The 17,146-nt window shown below is 41.7% G+C and overlaps 1 protein-coding gene across 1 annotated transcript in view; it reads left to right on the forward strand.

The window, feature by feature from the left end:
- LOC146445069 (ovostatin-like) overlaps positions 1–10,367 on the forward strand; it is a 28,730-nt gene extending 18,363 nt beyond the window's left edge. The window contains exons 25-35 of the mRNA XM_085067158.1: positions 249–330; positions 1,263–1,419; positions 1,884–1,958; positions 3,255–3,420; positions 3,972–4,195; positions 5,305–5,520; positions 5,654–5,778; positions 5,973–6,063; positions 8,042–8,113; positions 8,817–8,919; positions 9,683–10,367. Of these exons, the coding sequence (XP_084923284.1) occupies positions 249–330; positions 1,263–1,419; positions 1,884–1,958; positions 3,255–3,420; positions 3,972–4,195; positions 5,305–5,520; positions 5,654–5,778; positions 5,973–6,063; positions 8,042–8,113; positions 8,817–8,919; positions 9,683–9,735 (1,364 nt within the window). The 3' untranslated portion in view covers positions 9,736–10,367. The remainder of the gene's footprint in view (positions 1–248; positions 331–1,262; positions 1,420–1,883; positions 1,959–3,254; positions 3,421–3,971; positions 4,196–5,304; positions 5,521–5,653; positions 5,779–5,972; positions 6,064–8,041; positions 8,114–8,816; positions 8,920–9,682) is intronic.
- The last annotated feature ends 6,779 nt before the right edge of the window (positions 10,368–17,146 follow it).

Consider the following 17,146-nt stretch of genomic DNA (forward strand, 5'->3'; position numbering starts at 1 on the left):
ATGATAAACACTGCTCTCTAAATTCCAGCACCGCAATTATTGCATAGGAGCAGGCAATGAGAGCACCCCAAAGCATCATGTTGTTCTTCCAGGAGTAAAAGCAGCTGGAATTCATAATGGTTGGCATTATTTGCCAGACATACATTACTTGATACTAAATCCAAAAGTCTCACTGCTTCAGTTGTACAAACAGCAAAACTAGTCCTTTTCTTTGATTAGAAAATGTGTCTTCTTTATTCTATTTTCAGGCTACCAGAGACAGCTATCATACAAACACCGGGATGGATCCTACAGCTCCTTTGGGTTACGAGATAGTGAAGGGAGTGTTTGGTAAGTGACAAAATTTTCTATTTCCCCAGCACAGGATCTTTAGGCTTTGATAAATGATCCAAGTATTCAGTGATTCTTATGTTTAATAGACAAATGAATGTAGTTCAAATAATTTGAATCCCTTAGTAAAGGAGAGATTAAAAACTGGAAAGAGGGCAACAAAAGGACAGTAGGATGGTTGGGAGCTGGAGTACATAATGTTCAAGGGAAAATGGAAGGATTTGGATTTGTTTAGCCTGTAGAAGGGGAAACTGAAGGATCTGGACTTGTTTAGCCTGTAGAAGAGGAAATTGATGGGAAACCTTGGTAAGCCTTTCTGCTACCTAGATGGAAGTTGTGGAAATACAGTCAGACTCTTGTCCGAGCTATACAGAGTAAAGACAAGAGTTTGTCCTTGCTCAAGTTGCTGCAGAGACAACTCCAACTGTGTAGAAGTGAAAAATATCTTCCCTAGGAGAAGGCTGTAGGACTGAGAAGATATGGATACATGTCCAGAGAGGATGTGGATATCTATATCCCTAGAACCTTTGACATGACTGGACAAAAGACTGAGCAACCTGACACAGCTCTGAAGTGGGCCCTAGTTTAAGAGGGAGGTTGAACTGGAGTTTTCCAAAGGTCCCTTCTGACCTAGTTTGTTTCATAATTCAATTAACTCAGTCTAGAAATTGCTAACATCAATCATCAAGCCATGTCTATACTTTACCACTGCTCTAAAAGAATGGTTTCAGATCAGTAATGCAGAAATATCAAGTAAATTATCAGTATCAGGATTTTACATATATTTTTTATTTAAAACTTAGAAACACTTTTTCTTTTACCTCGAACATGAATTTCATTCTATGTCATTTTCTATGCACATCCTATGCACTGGTAAATCTCCTTGGTCTTGTTCACACCATACCTGCCTTGTGTTTCTGTATTCTCTGCAGGCTCACTGCCTTTGTGTACAAATCACTGGAGCAAGCCAAACGCTACATCTACATCGATGACAACATCCAGTCTCAAACTTTGATCTGGCTGGCAAGCAAGCAGAAGTCAAATGGCTGCTTTGAAAATGCTGGGTCACATTTCAACAATGCTTTGAAGGTAACTGAGACAAGTGTAGTCCCAAACTTCAGTCCTGCTGTCAGGATTGATTTGGACAATTTCTGCCAGACACAAGCTTATCACTACACTTACTCTTCCTGGTACAGTTATCTCATGTCTCTCATATACAAGCAGGACTTGGTTCTTATGTGTGATCTTGATGATGAGGTAAAAACAAGTGGAACTTTCTGGGTTATAAGTCTCAGGTTTTATTTTCCTCCACTGCATTATGTGCTCAGTCACAGGCTATGGTGTGCTTTATTACACACATGCAAAAGTCAAGAAGTTGTAGACAATTAAATTGGCATTATCCTAAGTGAACACGATCTTTCTTGGTCCTGTGCACATAGGGAGATAGAAATTACTGCTGATCTCAAATCTGATATATGAACTATGCATTAATTCAGATGCTGTTTCTTTCTAGGACATTCATCCTAACCCGTTCTTTGCTTGTTTTTCATTAGGGTGGAGAAGAAGGTGAATATTCCCTCACAGCCTACATTGTGGCGTCATTGCTGGAGGCTGGACACCCTGCTGCAGTAAGTATTTGGCACTCTGGTAGCCCAGCCAGCCTTTTGTCAAACTGCACAAGTCACAGTCCACATCTGTGTTCCTTAACAATGTGGAACTTAAATCCTGATTGTAGGACAGTAGTTGATTGTAGGCAGCAGTTTTCAGAGCTCTGCACTCCCCTACAAGTATTTAATGAGTGTTACAAATCAGTTACCTATCCAGTGCCTATGAATTCACTTGAAAAAACCCTCAGGAATCCAGCTGGTTTAGACAATGGTAGTCTAAGCAGGTGCAAAATCCAGACTGAATTTACCCACTCCATCCAGAGTCCACTTTGGGATTTTCTCTGAATTTGCCCTGTCCAAAGTACAAGGTATCCAAACCTTCAGTCAACAAGCTCACTTTGTGCCTTTAGTTCCAAGTTGTGTTTCCATTTCACTACGGAATTCTTAATAATCAGAAGGACTTCAGATGGGAGTGATGAGCTGCTGGTTGTAGTATTGGGCATGGGGGAATGAGAGCCAAGTTAGTTTCTCTGTCATGTATTTCCTGCATGCCCTTGTGACCTTGTTTTTATGCTGACTTTGTTCTTTGGAGAGGAGGAGAATTGTTCCAAATCTGACAAATATGTCCTAGATGTGCTGATTTTTTGAGCATCCCTCAGATATGGGGGTATGGGCCATCATTTAAGTACATGAGACTGACAGGATAAAAACGCTGTGCAGAATTAAATAGTTCTTCAGCAACATTAATTTGGTTTCCAATATCTTCGTAAGAAGCTCCAAAACCTGGTGCCACATGTTTAGAGAACCTGCAGAGACAAGACATGGTTAGGAGTGTGCTGGTGATATCTGAGATGAAGTAGAACTCACAGAGATAGTCTGTGAGGCTAAAAGGTCTGAAGAGTTACCTTGACAGTTTGAGCTAGCAAATTAATTATATCTATTTGAGAGAGCCTGCTTAATCATGAGGTCTTAATACACTTGACATAGTTCTGTAAAAATGGTCCACATTTTATTGCTAAAGCAACCGAGGGACAAAGGATTCACTTCCATAAGGTCATCTTGTGAGTCAGGAAAAGAAACAGTGCTCTGTTATTCTGGCCATGCTGCCTCTAAATAAATGCAGAAAGGAGGCAGCATGACTGGAAGGGCAATTTTTCACAGGACACACACCATAGGCCCTCAAACATGCCATGGATCATGTTTATTTCTAGCATGAAGAGTCAGAGATTGCAGTTTAAGCAATGATGGAAGTATTTAAAGAGAAGCAGAGACACAAATCCAAATACCTGACAACCCTCCTGTGCTTTGCATTACTAGCATCCTGTCGTTCAGAGTGGCATGAACTGTCTGGAGACTGCATTTCACAATGGGGTCCACAACCTCTACAACCAGGCCCTCTTTGCCTATGTTTATGGCTTAGCTGGCAGAGAGCAAAGACGCCAGTTCTTCCTTGAGAAGCTGGATGGGGCAGCTGTCAGGGCTGGTAAGTGCAGCATGGCCATGGTGCAGGCAGTGCAGCTGGTGGAATGGGCTGTTGTGTCATGGAAGATGTTCTGATGTAGTACAGTTCTGTCATGCATGCTCTCCCTTCCCATTTTGTGCCTGCTATGCCACTGAGTTTATCTCTAGGAGTTTTTCTGTCTGTGTCCCTTGGCTTTGCAAAGTTTGGGCTGTGGCCTGATTTATGAAATTGTGAAATAATTTAGGAGGAGAGAGTGTCCCCTGCATGTCTCAGTCCAAGGTATTGGAAGATTGTATCTAATTTTCCAATTGGTTTTCCCTTGTATGTGCTGTACAAACCCAATTCCCTTGGCTATGTCATATCCTCCTGTTCAAGACTGCCTTAGCTTCCTTCTACTGCACTGCCTTCACTTATTCCTCTTTGTCTTATAGGGCCTGCTTTTATTAATTCCCTTTCCATCCCTTCCTGTTTTCTTTTCCATCCTGGAAATAAAATTTATCCAGTTCTGGACACCAATAGCTGAAAAAGATTTTTTTTCCCATGCTTTTTACACCCTACTTTTCTGTTTTCAGGTGGTTCTCTTTACTGGCGGAGAGAAAACAAGCCAGCAGCAGAAGTCAGTTTCTCTGACTTCTATTCCCGTGCCCCTTCTGCTGAGATTGAATTGACCGGCTATGTGCTCCTGGCTCTGCTCAACAGGACCAAATTCACTCCAGAAGACTTATCTTACATTTCCCGTGTTGTGTACTGGCTTATCAAACAACAGAACCCATATGGTGGCTTTTCCTCCACCCAGGTAACAACTGGGTGTGCTAAAAAGAAAGTTTTTTTGGGGAGCAGTCCAGTCTGCAAGCTGGATATGAATAGTATAGCAAATCTTCCTGACTGCCTATTGATTTGAATAATACTTGATAATTGGTGTTCACACAGGTTATCTTGTCAGAGCACATCATGCTCTTGATGGGCAGATATCTTCACAGATAATTTGGTTTTAGGCAATGAGAATTTACCTGAATCCCAAGTTATCCATGGACAGCAGTCACTGTTGACACAGCATTATCCCAGGTCTTCTGGTATAAATTAAAATCTGTTGTTCCAGAATCACAGAATCCAGAATGGGTCAGGCTGAAAGGGACCACAGTGGGTCATCTGGTCCAAACTCCCTGCTCAAGCAGGGTCATCCTAGAGCAAATGGCACAGGACTGTGTCCAGACAGTTCTCAAATATCTGCCAATGAGGGAGACTCCACAACCTCTCCAGGCAATCTGTTCCAGTGCTCAGTCACCTGCACAGCAAAGAAGTTCTTCCTCATGTTCAGGTGGAACTTCCTGTGCATTAGTTTCTGTCTCATGTCCTATTGCCTGGCACCACTGAGAAGAGCCTGGATCCATCCTCTTGGCACCCTCCCTTCCCATGTTTATAGATACTGATGAGGTCCCCTCTCAGTTGTCTCTTCTCAAGGCTGAACAGGCTCAGGTCCCTCAGCCTTTCCTTGTAGGAGATGCTTCAGTCCCTTAATCATCTTTGTCACCCTCTGCTGGACCTGCTCCAGGAGCTCCCTGTCTCTCCTGTGCTGAGGAGCCCAGACTGGGCACAGCATTGCAGATACACCTCACTAGGGCTGAGTAGAGGGACAGAATCCACTCTCTCAGCCTGCTGCTGAAGCTGCTCCTAATGCTCCCCAGGTGGTCTTCTTGGTCACCAGGTCACACTGGTGGCTCAGGAACAGCTTTTTGTCCACCAGGACAAGTTCTACAAGAACTTGTATCTAGTCTCCTTAGCTCTTTGCAAAGCCCCCCTGCATTTATGAGTACTGACAAAGCATCAAGGAAGTAGGAGCTGTGTTAATCTCATGCACCATCTTGCATCTAGGTATTTAATTAGGGATCATATTGTTCTTTTCAGGACACTGTGGTTGCTCTCCAAGCTTTAGCCCAGTATGGATATCTCACCTTCTCCAAAAAAAGTCATAACACAGTCAAAGTCCAGTTCACGGAGTCCTCCGGTAAGGTTTTCCAGGTGAACGACAAGAATCGCTTCCTACTGCAGCAGGCTTCCTTACCCACCATTCCAGGGAGCTACAGTGTGGAAGTGAATGGCACTGGCTGTGTCTATCTGCAGGTAAGCAAGCTGGGAGCTCAGCACCACCCTCTGAGAACTAAGCAGGGGGTTCTCCATGCTTTATTCCTCTCCATATGTCATGCCAAAGACACAAAACCATTTCAGTCTGTGACCATCTCACACTTTCTTTCAGACCACCCTGAGATACAACATCCATTTGCCAAAAAAAGTTGCAGGATTTTCTCTCTCTGTAAGGACGGCAAATGTATCTTGTACAGGAAACTACCCACCAAAGTTTGACCTCGTCCTCTCAGCCAGGTAACTTCCTTTCACTGATCTACCTCCTTGCATTCACAGTTTGGTAAAGCATCCAAGAAAGGACTTCAATACAGGCAGTTAACTGCTCCTCTGCAGCTGTAGGAAGAAAAACGGGATTATTGCAAGCTAAAAACATCATTCACTCATCTCCTTGCCATTTGCCGACCAGACTAACAGAACTTTTCTCATTTTAGTTACACAGGAAACCGCAACGTCTCCAACATGGCTATTGTTGATGTGAAAATGCTCTCAGGTTATGTTCCTGTAGACTCTTCCCTGAAAAAGGTAAAAAAATGGGACCAACGTGAATGATAAAGTCTGGAAACATAGGAAGTTGATAAAAACAGTCTCTCATTAGCAAATTTGAGCCGCATGGGAATACTGCAAAGTCCCTGGGCATAGCCTTCTCTCACATACTGTGTTTCAGATTTGTAGATGTTCATGTGTTGAAGAAAAATCTGTTAGGAGTTACCAAATCCAGTAGCCCAGGAGAGCTAAGGCTTCATATCCACAGGTCCAACCAACAGCAAGGTTCAGTGTGTAATCTCAATAGGCAGGCATGCACATTATACGTGTTTATACATATATATGTACATACACGTGCTGGCCACACAGATCAGTAGTCAGGAAAGACAGCACTTCCACAAACACAGCTGGCACAAATGGCTTTATCCTGTTGTCTTTTCTGACTGATCAGATTAAAATATCATTTGTGGAAAAAATGGATAGGTGATTGATAGATAGATAGATAGATAGATAGATGATAGATAGATAGATAGATAGATAGATAGATAGATAGATATACACATGCACATATATACATGCAAATACACAATGTGGCTCCTTATGGCAGCTGACCTCAGGCACTCAGTCTGCCCAGTAGCTGCCCCAGGATCCTTGTTCTGTTCACCCAGGAAAATAGTCAGGAACAGAAATTAATAAGAAGGCGGGAGAGGCTGTGGTGACCAGGTGCAGAGCAGACAAAGAGTGCTGATCACAAACCTGTAAATGTGCAACTGTCCTTTTTTATCTCATTTTTTCACCCTTTTCCCCTCCAACTGGATTTTATCCCTCTCTTTGTTATTTCTGTTATTTCTTGTTATCTCTCTTTGTTATTCCTAAACACCCTGTAATAACTCTTTCTTGAGTCCCAGCATCCCATATCAGCCCCATGGCCTGTAGGCAGCATTCCCCTTAAGTCTGCTAGGTGATCCAGGGATATTCTGCTGCTGATTCACCAGGTGGGTCTCACTCCATGACAGTGGGCTGGTCACTGCCCCGAGGGGTTGCAGCCTCAAGGGGAAGCAGGTCAGAGTGCTCCCGTGGCTCTGCTCAGGTTACTGGGGCTTCCCTATGTTTGTGTGTCTGAGTCTGTTGTCACACAACCTAACAGAATCTATGTGGTAAATACTTCTGCCATAGTTTAATTGCTTTAATTGGCATTTTGCATTATTTCTTCCTCTACAGTACAGTTCAACAAACAAAACAAAACAAAAAGTTCTTGATCGTCCTCCTTTACTATCCAGAAATTTTGTTATGATGATGGGAATGCTGGGGGCAGCACTGATAAGCACCTCATTTCAGTTCCTAAAGCAATTTAGGTTCACAATAGATGAGTTAGCTTCAAGGCACAAGCTGTAATTTTCAAGAAAAATTAAACTCTTTGTAGAGTCTGCTTATAGCTTTGTGCATTTATAACCATTCAGCATTCAGGCCCAAATTTGTTTTTTGTCTAGAACTGTATGGAATTAGTAAAGTTCCTTTTGAAGATTTTTCCTTTGAGATGCTATTCTGTTTGGCATCCTGCTCCTCTTCATATGTATTTGGGGAAAAAATAGCTGTTTTCTAAAGTTTGGAATATTTTTGGCGTGTATGTTTTGATTAATATAAGAAATAATTTTGTTGACATTCTTTTCTAAATGTTTTTAAACTTTTGTTATTTAAAACATACAATGGACTAGCAAAGTGAGTCAGCTTGAGCCGCAGAAATTAATTGTAAATTCTCTTTGAAATGCGAGCCTTCTTAGGTTGATGGTAAAAGTCACAAGTATCAAAGCTGTCTGGTAAAACTTTACCACTGAGACAGATCTGTGTGCATCAGGTTATAGAAACACTCAACTTGCATTTCTTTTTTTGGCGACTAGATGGCGGGGTGACACAAAAGGAGTGCGGCAGCCACTTTAAACGCATTTTGCTGAGGAATCCCTAAGTCTCCTTAGCAAGTCTCCCGTGTTAACATTGCTGTATTTTGCCTTATTTAAAGCTTCGGTACGAGGATGCTGTTGTGGATCGTGTAGACATCAAGAACAACCACATACTCTTCTACCTTCAGAAGGTAAGTTTGGGAGGTTTCCTTTCGGTTTTATTAAACTGTAAGTTTAAAACAGGCCCCCAGACAAAAGAAAAATCTTATTAATACAGATTACCAATACACATGCCTTAAAGATGTAAAGGCAGTTCACTCAATCCAACATCGAATACATATAAAAACATGTATATATGTATATATATCTGTAGTCTTCTCACCCCAAAGAAAGCATGAGAAGCAGAGGAAGATGAGCAAGGAGGAAAGTTTGGGACATTGGGCTGCAAGAGCATGGAATGAGGATCAGAACCACAGGGGAGAATGGGGATATTGAGATCAAAGTAATTAAAGAGAGAAAAGTATGGAGAAGATTCTTTGGGGTACTGAAGATGATTTTTGCTGGGAAAAGGCAAGGAAAGAAACTAACAGCAGTTTTTGATTACAGGATGAATGCTGATGTGCTGAAAACCACACTAACAGGGAATTAGCTTGGGGTAATTGGCAATGGAAATAGGAAGAGGAAGAAAGAAAAGAGCACACAATTTTAGCAACAAAACATACTTAGCAACAGCTTCTAAACAATTACCTGATTTGACATCAAGTTTACAAACCAGAGAGAACTGTAGAATGGCACACTGTCACTCAGTCTGATTCAGAAATGAATCTGTTCAACCTTAGCATCAGGGGTAGTTATGAAAAGTTCTGATGCGTTTTCTTGTCTTACCATTTCCAGGTCTCCCAGAAGGAAATCAGCTTCTCCTTCAGTGTGGAGCAGAGCCTGCCTGTCTCAGACATCAAGCCAGTGCCTGTACATATTTATGATTACTATGAAACAGGTAGGTGACCCCAGCAGGCCTCGGTAAAACCTGTGAAATCAAAGGAGAGACGAGGGGAGACTCACTTCACAGTTCTGCTGGTTTTGATTACTAACTGCAAAGGGTTTGTACAGCACAGACAGTTCTGCCCTCCTGTGTTTACATTTCTTGCTTCATTTCAACATAAAGTGGATAAGAAAGTAATATATGTCAAGTTCCTTTCTTACAAAACACGTACATGTGGTTCCACTTTCTTTCCACAATTTGGACATGATGGTTAAAATCTGTAACTCAAAGGCAGCAGTGTTCCTGACTTCTCTGAACTGCATTATCTCTTTTTTTTACTTAATATTTCTATAGTAGGCTGCAGCAAATATATCTTCCTTGGTGGAATTCAAATAGTTAAATAGAAATGACAATCCCACTTGACAAAAGAGGAGTTTAAGTAACTAAAACTAGAAAATTAAGTGCCTGACCACCTTTCTTGAACTGCATCCTAGCAGATTAGCAGCAGCAGCAGTCAGAGAATTGACCTTGGAGTGCACTTTCTGCCACCTAATCCACATCTTGCAGGGTCACAGCAATGATGTGTCCTGGAAAACATGGTCAGAGGAGTTCACTGGCTATGCACCCCTGCAACTGGGTTCCCTGAAAAGTGGGAGTCTACCACAAAATTTATCAAATGTTTTCTGGTTTGTAGTGTGTTAATGACAGGTGCAGGTAGACTGGGATCAACATGATTTCTCACACTCATACAAATGTCTTCTTCCTTTCTTCTTTCCAGATGAATATGCCCTCTCAGAGTACAACACACCCTGCTCCCCATCTTCCAAGTGAAATCAGATACATGCCAGAGGAGGTAAAGATTCAGAAATTATCAGGTGAGGAATTCTAGAGCAAGAAGAGGAAAAGAGATTTGGTTGTTTCTGGGAGTGCAATGAAAAACGTGGAATAATGACGAACAAGCAAATACCATATTGCAATAGATCAGAATGACCCATTCTGGCCCACACTTCGGAAAGAATTTGATCAATGTGGATTAGAAACTGTAGATAAAGTGCTTTTCCTGACAATTTACTGTGCAATTGATGACTCTGACCATCCATCTTGTTTTGAAACTTATGACATATTCCAGTGGGAGATTCATGTGAAAGTAAACAGTTGAAATGTGTGTTCTTGGCCACAAAATCCACTTATGAAATCCTAATCTCAGAGAATAATTTGCTGCTGCTGCTTCTGTAGATTTTGATTGTTTTGGTCTTTTGGTTGTCCAGAAGAAAAATCCTGAAGAAATTACCTTGATCCTCACCTTTTTCAGTGATTGAATGGAATCATTTACAAATGTCAGAATTCTGGTCTCATGGAGACAACTTTTATGCAGGTTTTGCCTCTATTTAGAAAGAAATGTTTTCTTCAGATTAGCATCTCATATTTTACTGCTCTTTGTAATAAAACAGTCTGATTGCCAATGGTATTTGTCCCAGTGTGCACTCCTTGGGCTATCTAGAACTGGGTGTTGTATTTAATATGGTATTTTGTAAGCTAAAGCATTCAAACCTTGGGCAGGTCAATCAGTGACTTCCTGGCATCAGTGACATTTTGTGGCACAGCCGTGATGGGGACCCTGACTTCTGTGACCATTACAGGAAGCTGTGTGACAGGGGGAGAGTCATGACAGAGACCCACAGGCTCAGGGTAATCCCAGAAAGATGCAAAAGATATTTGGAAGCTGTGGGAGAACATAAATGTTGGTTTGGAAGGACCTGGGGAGGACATCAACTGCAGCCTCCTGTTCTAAGAACCAACCATCAGAAACCAGCCAGCAGAAAGGTGTTCAGCTTCAGAGTGGCACTGGAATCAAGGCAAAAAAGCAGAATTCAGCAACACCAGGGCATAGGAAACCTTGGGAAGCAGCTAGAGAGTTACTCTGAACTCTCTAGAGATGAGGAATTGGACATAGGAACCTAAGGCTCTTTGTGAATTGAAATTCTGGCTGATGTGAGCCAAGTGCCTGAACACCCCTGAGAACCTGGCTTTATGCACTGATTCTCTCAGCTTTCTAAATACTGCACCTGGCATGTGAAAGCATCAGGCACAGAGCTGCTTTTCCTGTGGTAGCTCCCTGTGTGCAGGCGAGCCTGAAAGGGTATTTTGATGCATGAAACAACATTTATGAGCACATATGCCACCTATATTTTGGTTACTCTCCTTCAGATGGACAGAAATATGGGAATTGAATACTTGTGGCTTTTTTTGGCAGGGGGGGAGTTTGGGTTATTTTTTGTTTGGATTTTTTGTTTGGTTGGTTGGTTTTGGTTTTGGGTTGTTGTTGTTGCTTTGGGTTGGTTTTTTTTTTGTTTGTTTGGTTTTGTGTGGTTTTTTGGGAGTTGTTCAGTTTTGGTGGGGGTTTTTTGGGTTTTTTTGTTGTTTTTTTTTGTTGGTTTGGTTTGTTTTTCGGGTTTTTTTAAATTGAGTTTAAGCTTGGTTTACTGAGGAACAAGAGTAGTTTCTTCCCTGACAATTCTGGTAGAATTTCTACCTTGGGAAAAAAATAATGACACTTTGAGAAAAGGATATTGTGAGGTGAGTGGCTTTCAACTCTTTCAATTCTGCTCGAAACATTGAGTTTCTATCCCCAGCATTTCTCTTCCCATCAGAGGCAACCCTTGGGCACAACCCTTGACCCAGAAAGTCACACTGAAAGCAATGTTTTCATGTTTGCATGAGACCTGCAGTGACTTTTGCTGCAGACAGACACATGCTGAGAAATAAGTTATGACTCTGAAGATGTTAAGGGGACAAGTTGCTTTTCGCTGACCCCAAACTCCCCCTTGCTCTCCCATCCCTGTCAGCAAAAAAGATTGTGTGAGCTTCATGAGGGGTCAGTCAGGCTGCTTCAATCCACCTTCCTCAGCTGTGTAAACTCAGCCTGCTGCTAAACAAAAGCCTTTGTTTAATGCCATTCCACTGAATGGCCAACTGCAAGCCTGGTCAGATGGAAACTGATATGAAATGCAGATTCTTTCAAAAGCACAGCATTTAAATTTTACTACAAATTTCCAAAACACTAGGCTGAGAGGGAGTGGATGGAACAATGCCAGCAGTACCTAGCAAAATCTGCATTTTACAGCCTTCTTTTACCTCTTCAACTCTTTTAACTGCAGTGCAACTAGTGACCCAATTTTTTTTCTTGTGGAGCTTGCATCATGTGAAGCTGCTGCTGCACAAGCTCAGTTTGCTTAACCTCAGTGCAAGTCAAATGAAAAGCTGTAACAATTGACAGGAGCTTCAGACACTGAGCTTGTATCATGTGAATCAATCAGAAAACAGTAAGGACTGCTGTATCCCATCTCCAAAAATGCTAAATACAATACTTCTACACTCAGTTTTCTTACTGTGATTGCTATAGTTAGAAAGATGTTCTAGAACTCTAAAATTACCACAAATCAATCTTCCCTTTCACTTTCAGTGTGCAAAAAGGTCATCCACATCTTTACACTTCTTCCAGCAGTTCCTATGGGATCCACCTGCTGTAGTCCATGGGAACATGCCAGGACAGGCTCTGGAGGTTTTTCCCAGAGGTGTAAACTGCCAGAACTCTGCCACTGTTTTGTGCAATAGCAAAGCACTTGTGCTGCAAGCAACTATGGGTGACACTAGACATGGGTGTGATGTTCTAGTCACTCCCTCATTTCCACACGGTGCTCTCCAGAGGACAGTTTTGCATAGGGCTGGTCATTTATGGGTCACTAACAAAAAACACCTAGTTCTTCAAAAGAGGACAATGAGGACTTTCTCTGACTCCCTGTTTGCCTGAGGCCAGCTTGTTTGCCCTGAGACAACATGGAAACCTCAACAGTTTAAGAAGAGAATAAAAGATAATAAAGACTGGCTAGTCTTCATCAAGGACACATCTTCCAGCTTGCTCCGTACAGTGCTCAGTAGTTCAATATATAGCTGCAGAATATATTTTCACTGGAGACAAAGCAGAAACAGCCTTTATGTGAGGGGAATGAATCAAAAAAACTTTTCAGGCATAAGGTCAGGGGTTGAAGGCACAAACAGGCTCTCTCTGGGGGGCATCCTTAAAGTAGTGCAATTAATATATCGGGTAACACAAGAGTATTGTTTTGCTGCCAAGTAGATAATAATAACAGATAAAGGGAGAGAAAGCTGCAGGCTCTGAATAGCATTTGCATGCTTTCCATAATGTGCCTGGAACAAGTTCAATTTCTGGTGTGTCACAGTGGAAGGGAAAAGCCTTTGCAACAAAAAAAAAAAAAAAAAATTTAGGAGCTAGGTGTTGGGCAATGGCAAAAGGATCAAAGTACTCAAAAAGAGACTGAGTCTCCACATTTAGTGTTATCAGTCACTTGTCAGAGGCTCCTAAGTCCATGCTTGCTTTCACATTCAAGCCTTAGCAATATCATGCCTACACTGAAGGCTGACTTCAAAGGAATTAGAGGTGGCCCCTGCTCTAAAAGATGTAAGTATTGCATTCATCTCCTATGAACTCTTGGTTCTGATAACATCATTTAACAGCCTTGAAGTGAGATCCACACTTCCTCTCTGAGAGCAGTTGGATTAGATATGCAGCATTTCCCCAAAATCTTTGTCCTAGAAATTTCCTTTGACCCACAAAGCTGCGTCCAAACACACATGCAAAAACACTGATCCTCCACAGTTCTCACAGACCAGCCTGCAGTTCAGACAGAGGATTCAAGTCTCTTATGTCAACAGTGGCTGAAACTCCAGGAAAGGACTTTAGGGGTATGATTACATCAGTAAAGCCCTTGTAGGATCTGTAGTGTGATGGCTGAAATCCCAAAGGGAAGCAGAACAGACCCCTCTCAAATCACTCCAGAGAAGAAGGGCGACCAGCCAGGGAAGGCTGTTCCACTCAAAAGCAGTGGAGGGAAGGAGAAGAAAATAAGAGGGAATAATGGAGCCTCAGACACTTATAAATCTGTTGTTACAATGCATTTAGTAGTCATTTCTGCGGAATGAAATTTAAAAACAGGCTTTCCATAAAGCAGAGAATAGCCATTGCCATATGAAAGCCTCAGAGAGCTACTTCTTTATACATGTATTTGTCACAAGTTGTCATCTGAAATGGAAGCAAATGCTTCCACCTGCAGAGTGCAGAAGTTGCAGCTGTGAAGAGAGGATAGTTGTGCACAGCTAAAATAGAAGCAAAGGGTTAGGGGTTTGATCAGAGGTGAAAAGGTCATGGAATGATTTGGGCATCCTCCAGCATGCTAGAGATGGCTGGTCTCAGGCACCTTTCTGATAGCCAGGAGAGCCAATACATGACAACAACATGTGCAGCTGGTGTCAGCTCTTGGTACACAAGATGATTTGTCAGTGCCAGTCATGAGCTAATTGCTAGCATGGGAGATTTAGCAGGGGAACATGCACCCAGGCTAATTGTCCCACCAGAGGAGAGGGCTTAACTAGTTACATTTTCTGAATTACATGTCAAATGTTGTCCTCTTGATACTCATTGCTAAGCGTTTTCTTCCCCCCCCCCCGCCTTTAATAAAAACCTGATTGATATTTGCAAGCGTGAAGAATGAACTTACTAAGAAGCAGAGATTTTTTAAGGGCTTATTCAAATATTTTATTGGTGACCTCTCCACACTTGAACTGAACCCCTGATGCTGCCTATAAAGACCACAAAGAAAGGAGGGCTGAAAAATTCTTGTTCCTGTCCATGCAAGGACACTAAAACTGAAAAGCAGACTCTCTCATTAGCCTAACTGCAGCACTGCATTCATAGTTTAGCCTGAAAGCTTCCAGGCAACCTGTGTATAAGTAGGAATGAAAATTTCATTTGTATACTCGCATCCACTCTTAGGCTTGTGCAGGTGCAGTGACAGAAGCTGGAAGCTGTCAGATTCCAGCTTCACATGTTTCACTGGCATTTGTCACCAAAACTGCACAGCAAAGACAGTCTCAAAACTTCAGCTCACACACTTATCACTGCTCAGCCTCTACACATACATGGAGAAAGGTCTCAGTTGTGAAAATAGGTTATGGATGACCCATCTGCACTCAGCAGAGTCACTGGCATAACAGAATCCTTGCAACTGGCTGACCTTCAGCTACCTTCATCTTTTATATGGTTGCCTTTTCCAGGCATCACAGACCACTGAAAGAAGCTGCAGTCCTCCCCACCACCATATTTTGTTGGAAAAAATTCCATTACTCATCAAAATCACAGCTAGCTGTGACTATTCCACTACTGCTCTACTTATTTTCTTTTATGACCTCGCCATCCCTTTAGCTGCTAGAGGACTATGCCAAGGCTCACATATCTTAGAACAATGAAAGAAATCTTGCATGCTTGACTGGAGACCCTATTGACCAAGCAGGACTTTATCTGTAGTTGCCACGTTTCAGCATTGTTCCCCAAACACCTGGGCCAAACCAAGCATTTCGACCTTTACTATGTCTAAGAAAACGGTTACAATCTAATCTTCTTAAGGTTTTATAGGAAGCAGTCATAGCCAAAATCACAGATTGATTCAGTGCTGTTCAACTAATTTTTGTAGCTGTAATGGCCAAGTTTCTTTGCATTGATCCTCTTCTGAATGCAGCAATTAACCTGTTGGCAAGAAAGGTGACAGTGCCTGCACCACAAATATATGGTTACACATCCTGCAGACACATCCAACTTGGCTTTAGACTGCATGAGTGAGAAGGAATACTAGAATTAAATGAAATGAGAGCAGCCACAAATGCTTCAAAAACAGGAAAAAAACATGGAACTCCAGAGACTGTTTTAATTTTCCTAGAGCCGTTTGATGATTCCCACAGGAAAGAATTGGGGTTATTTTCAATAATAGTGAGTGAAATTTGAGGTCAAGTGTTTCCTTGACACATAGATCACTGTAACTGGCCAGCTCTATATGAAAAAATAATTGCAATTGAGTAGTATTACTATATCCTTTCACAACAGGACAGATTTTATTTGTAAATATAATCTTTTAGTGGTAGAACATATCTAGTGCCTCAAACCAAACCACCATCATAAAGGCACAATTTTTGCCATCTAGCCATGCCTGCAGCAGGGCTGTTTCAGTGGCAGAAAGCTATCTGTACTTAGCTGGTGAGACATTTTTTAACAAAGAAAACCAAATCAAATTTAACTAAATCAAACAGCTCATTCTATTATTGCCAAGGCTCCCTCTCATTGCCCTCCATGTACAAACACACAAATCTCTCTGTGTGTGCTACAGCTAAGCAAGAGTAACTGAGATCTGAAGTAATGGCTTAGGTAACACTCAAAGTTAGGCTGGCAAAACAGTCCTTTTGAGTCAAGAATGCAAGATAATCCATCTGTATACAGATATTTCTCCAACATTACCCAAACACAAGAACCTCTTCCAGTACCTGAAGTTACAAGAAATATGGAGAGAGACTACTTACAAGCCCATGTAGTGACAGGACAAGTGGGAATGGCTTCAAACTGAAAGAGCATAGATTTCAATTAGATTTCAGGAAGAAATTCTTTCCTGTGAGCATGGTGAGGCTCTGGCACAGGTTGCCCAGAGAAGCTGTGCATATTCCACCCCTGGAAGTGTTCAAGGTTAGGCTGGATGGGGCTTTGAGTTACCTGGTCTAGTGAAAGGTGTCCCTGCCCACAGCAAAGGGATTGGAACTGGATGATCTTTAAGGTCCCTTCTAACCCAAACCATTCTATGATTCTATGAAATGCAGTATTTTCACCTGATGATGAATTAGCATCTCTCTAACTTCCCCACAGAGCAATCTTCACAAGCTCCTTGCACATTTACAGTTGAGTTTAAATGAATGGGTAGGGTTTCAAGAGCAAAGAAATGCAGTCAGCAAATAATATTGATAAAAAACATAAAAAACAGATGTCAATGGTTTTGTTTTGAAAACAATCTTTTTGTTGCATCCAGTGAAATTGTTGTTTGATTCTCCTGTGAAAGACAAATTATGCTTGTCATAGTCAGGAAGATGGGATGGCCTCTAGTTTCCTTTGTTGTGATTGAGTTCAGTTCATTGACTTCTTTTCACCCAGAGGACTTGTTTGGTTGCAAACATATTAATGCAGTAATTTCTCTATTACAGGTGATTGCATTTTTGTTTGTTTATTTCCTTAACAGATGCACCTTCTTCATTGTGGTTAGTAGAGGATTTAAACTAATGCAGTGAATTATCTGGATACAGAATGCATGGGTGATCTTTGTCCTTCACCTGATCAGTGCTCAGAAGCCAT

This window comes from Lichenostomus cassidix, chromosome 1, assembly GCF_008360975.1.
Source record: "Lichenostomus cassidix isolate B80296 chromosome 1, HeHo_3.0, whole genome shotgun sequence".
Classification (NCBI taxonomy): domain Eukaryota; kingdom Metazoa; phylum Chordata; class Aves; order Passeriformes; family Meliphagidae; genus Lichenostomus; species Lichenostomus cassidix.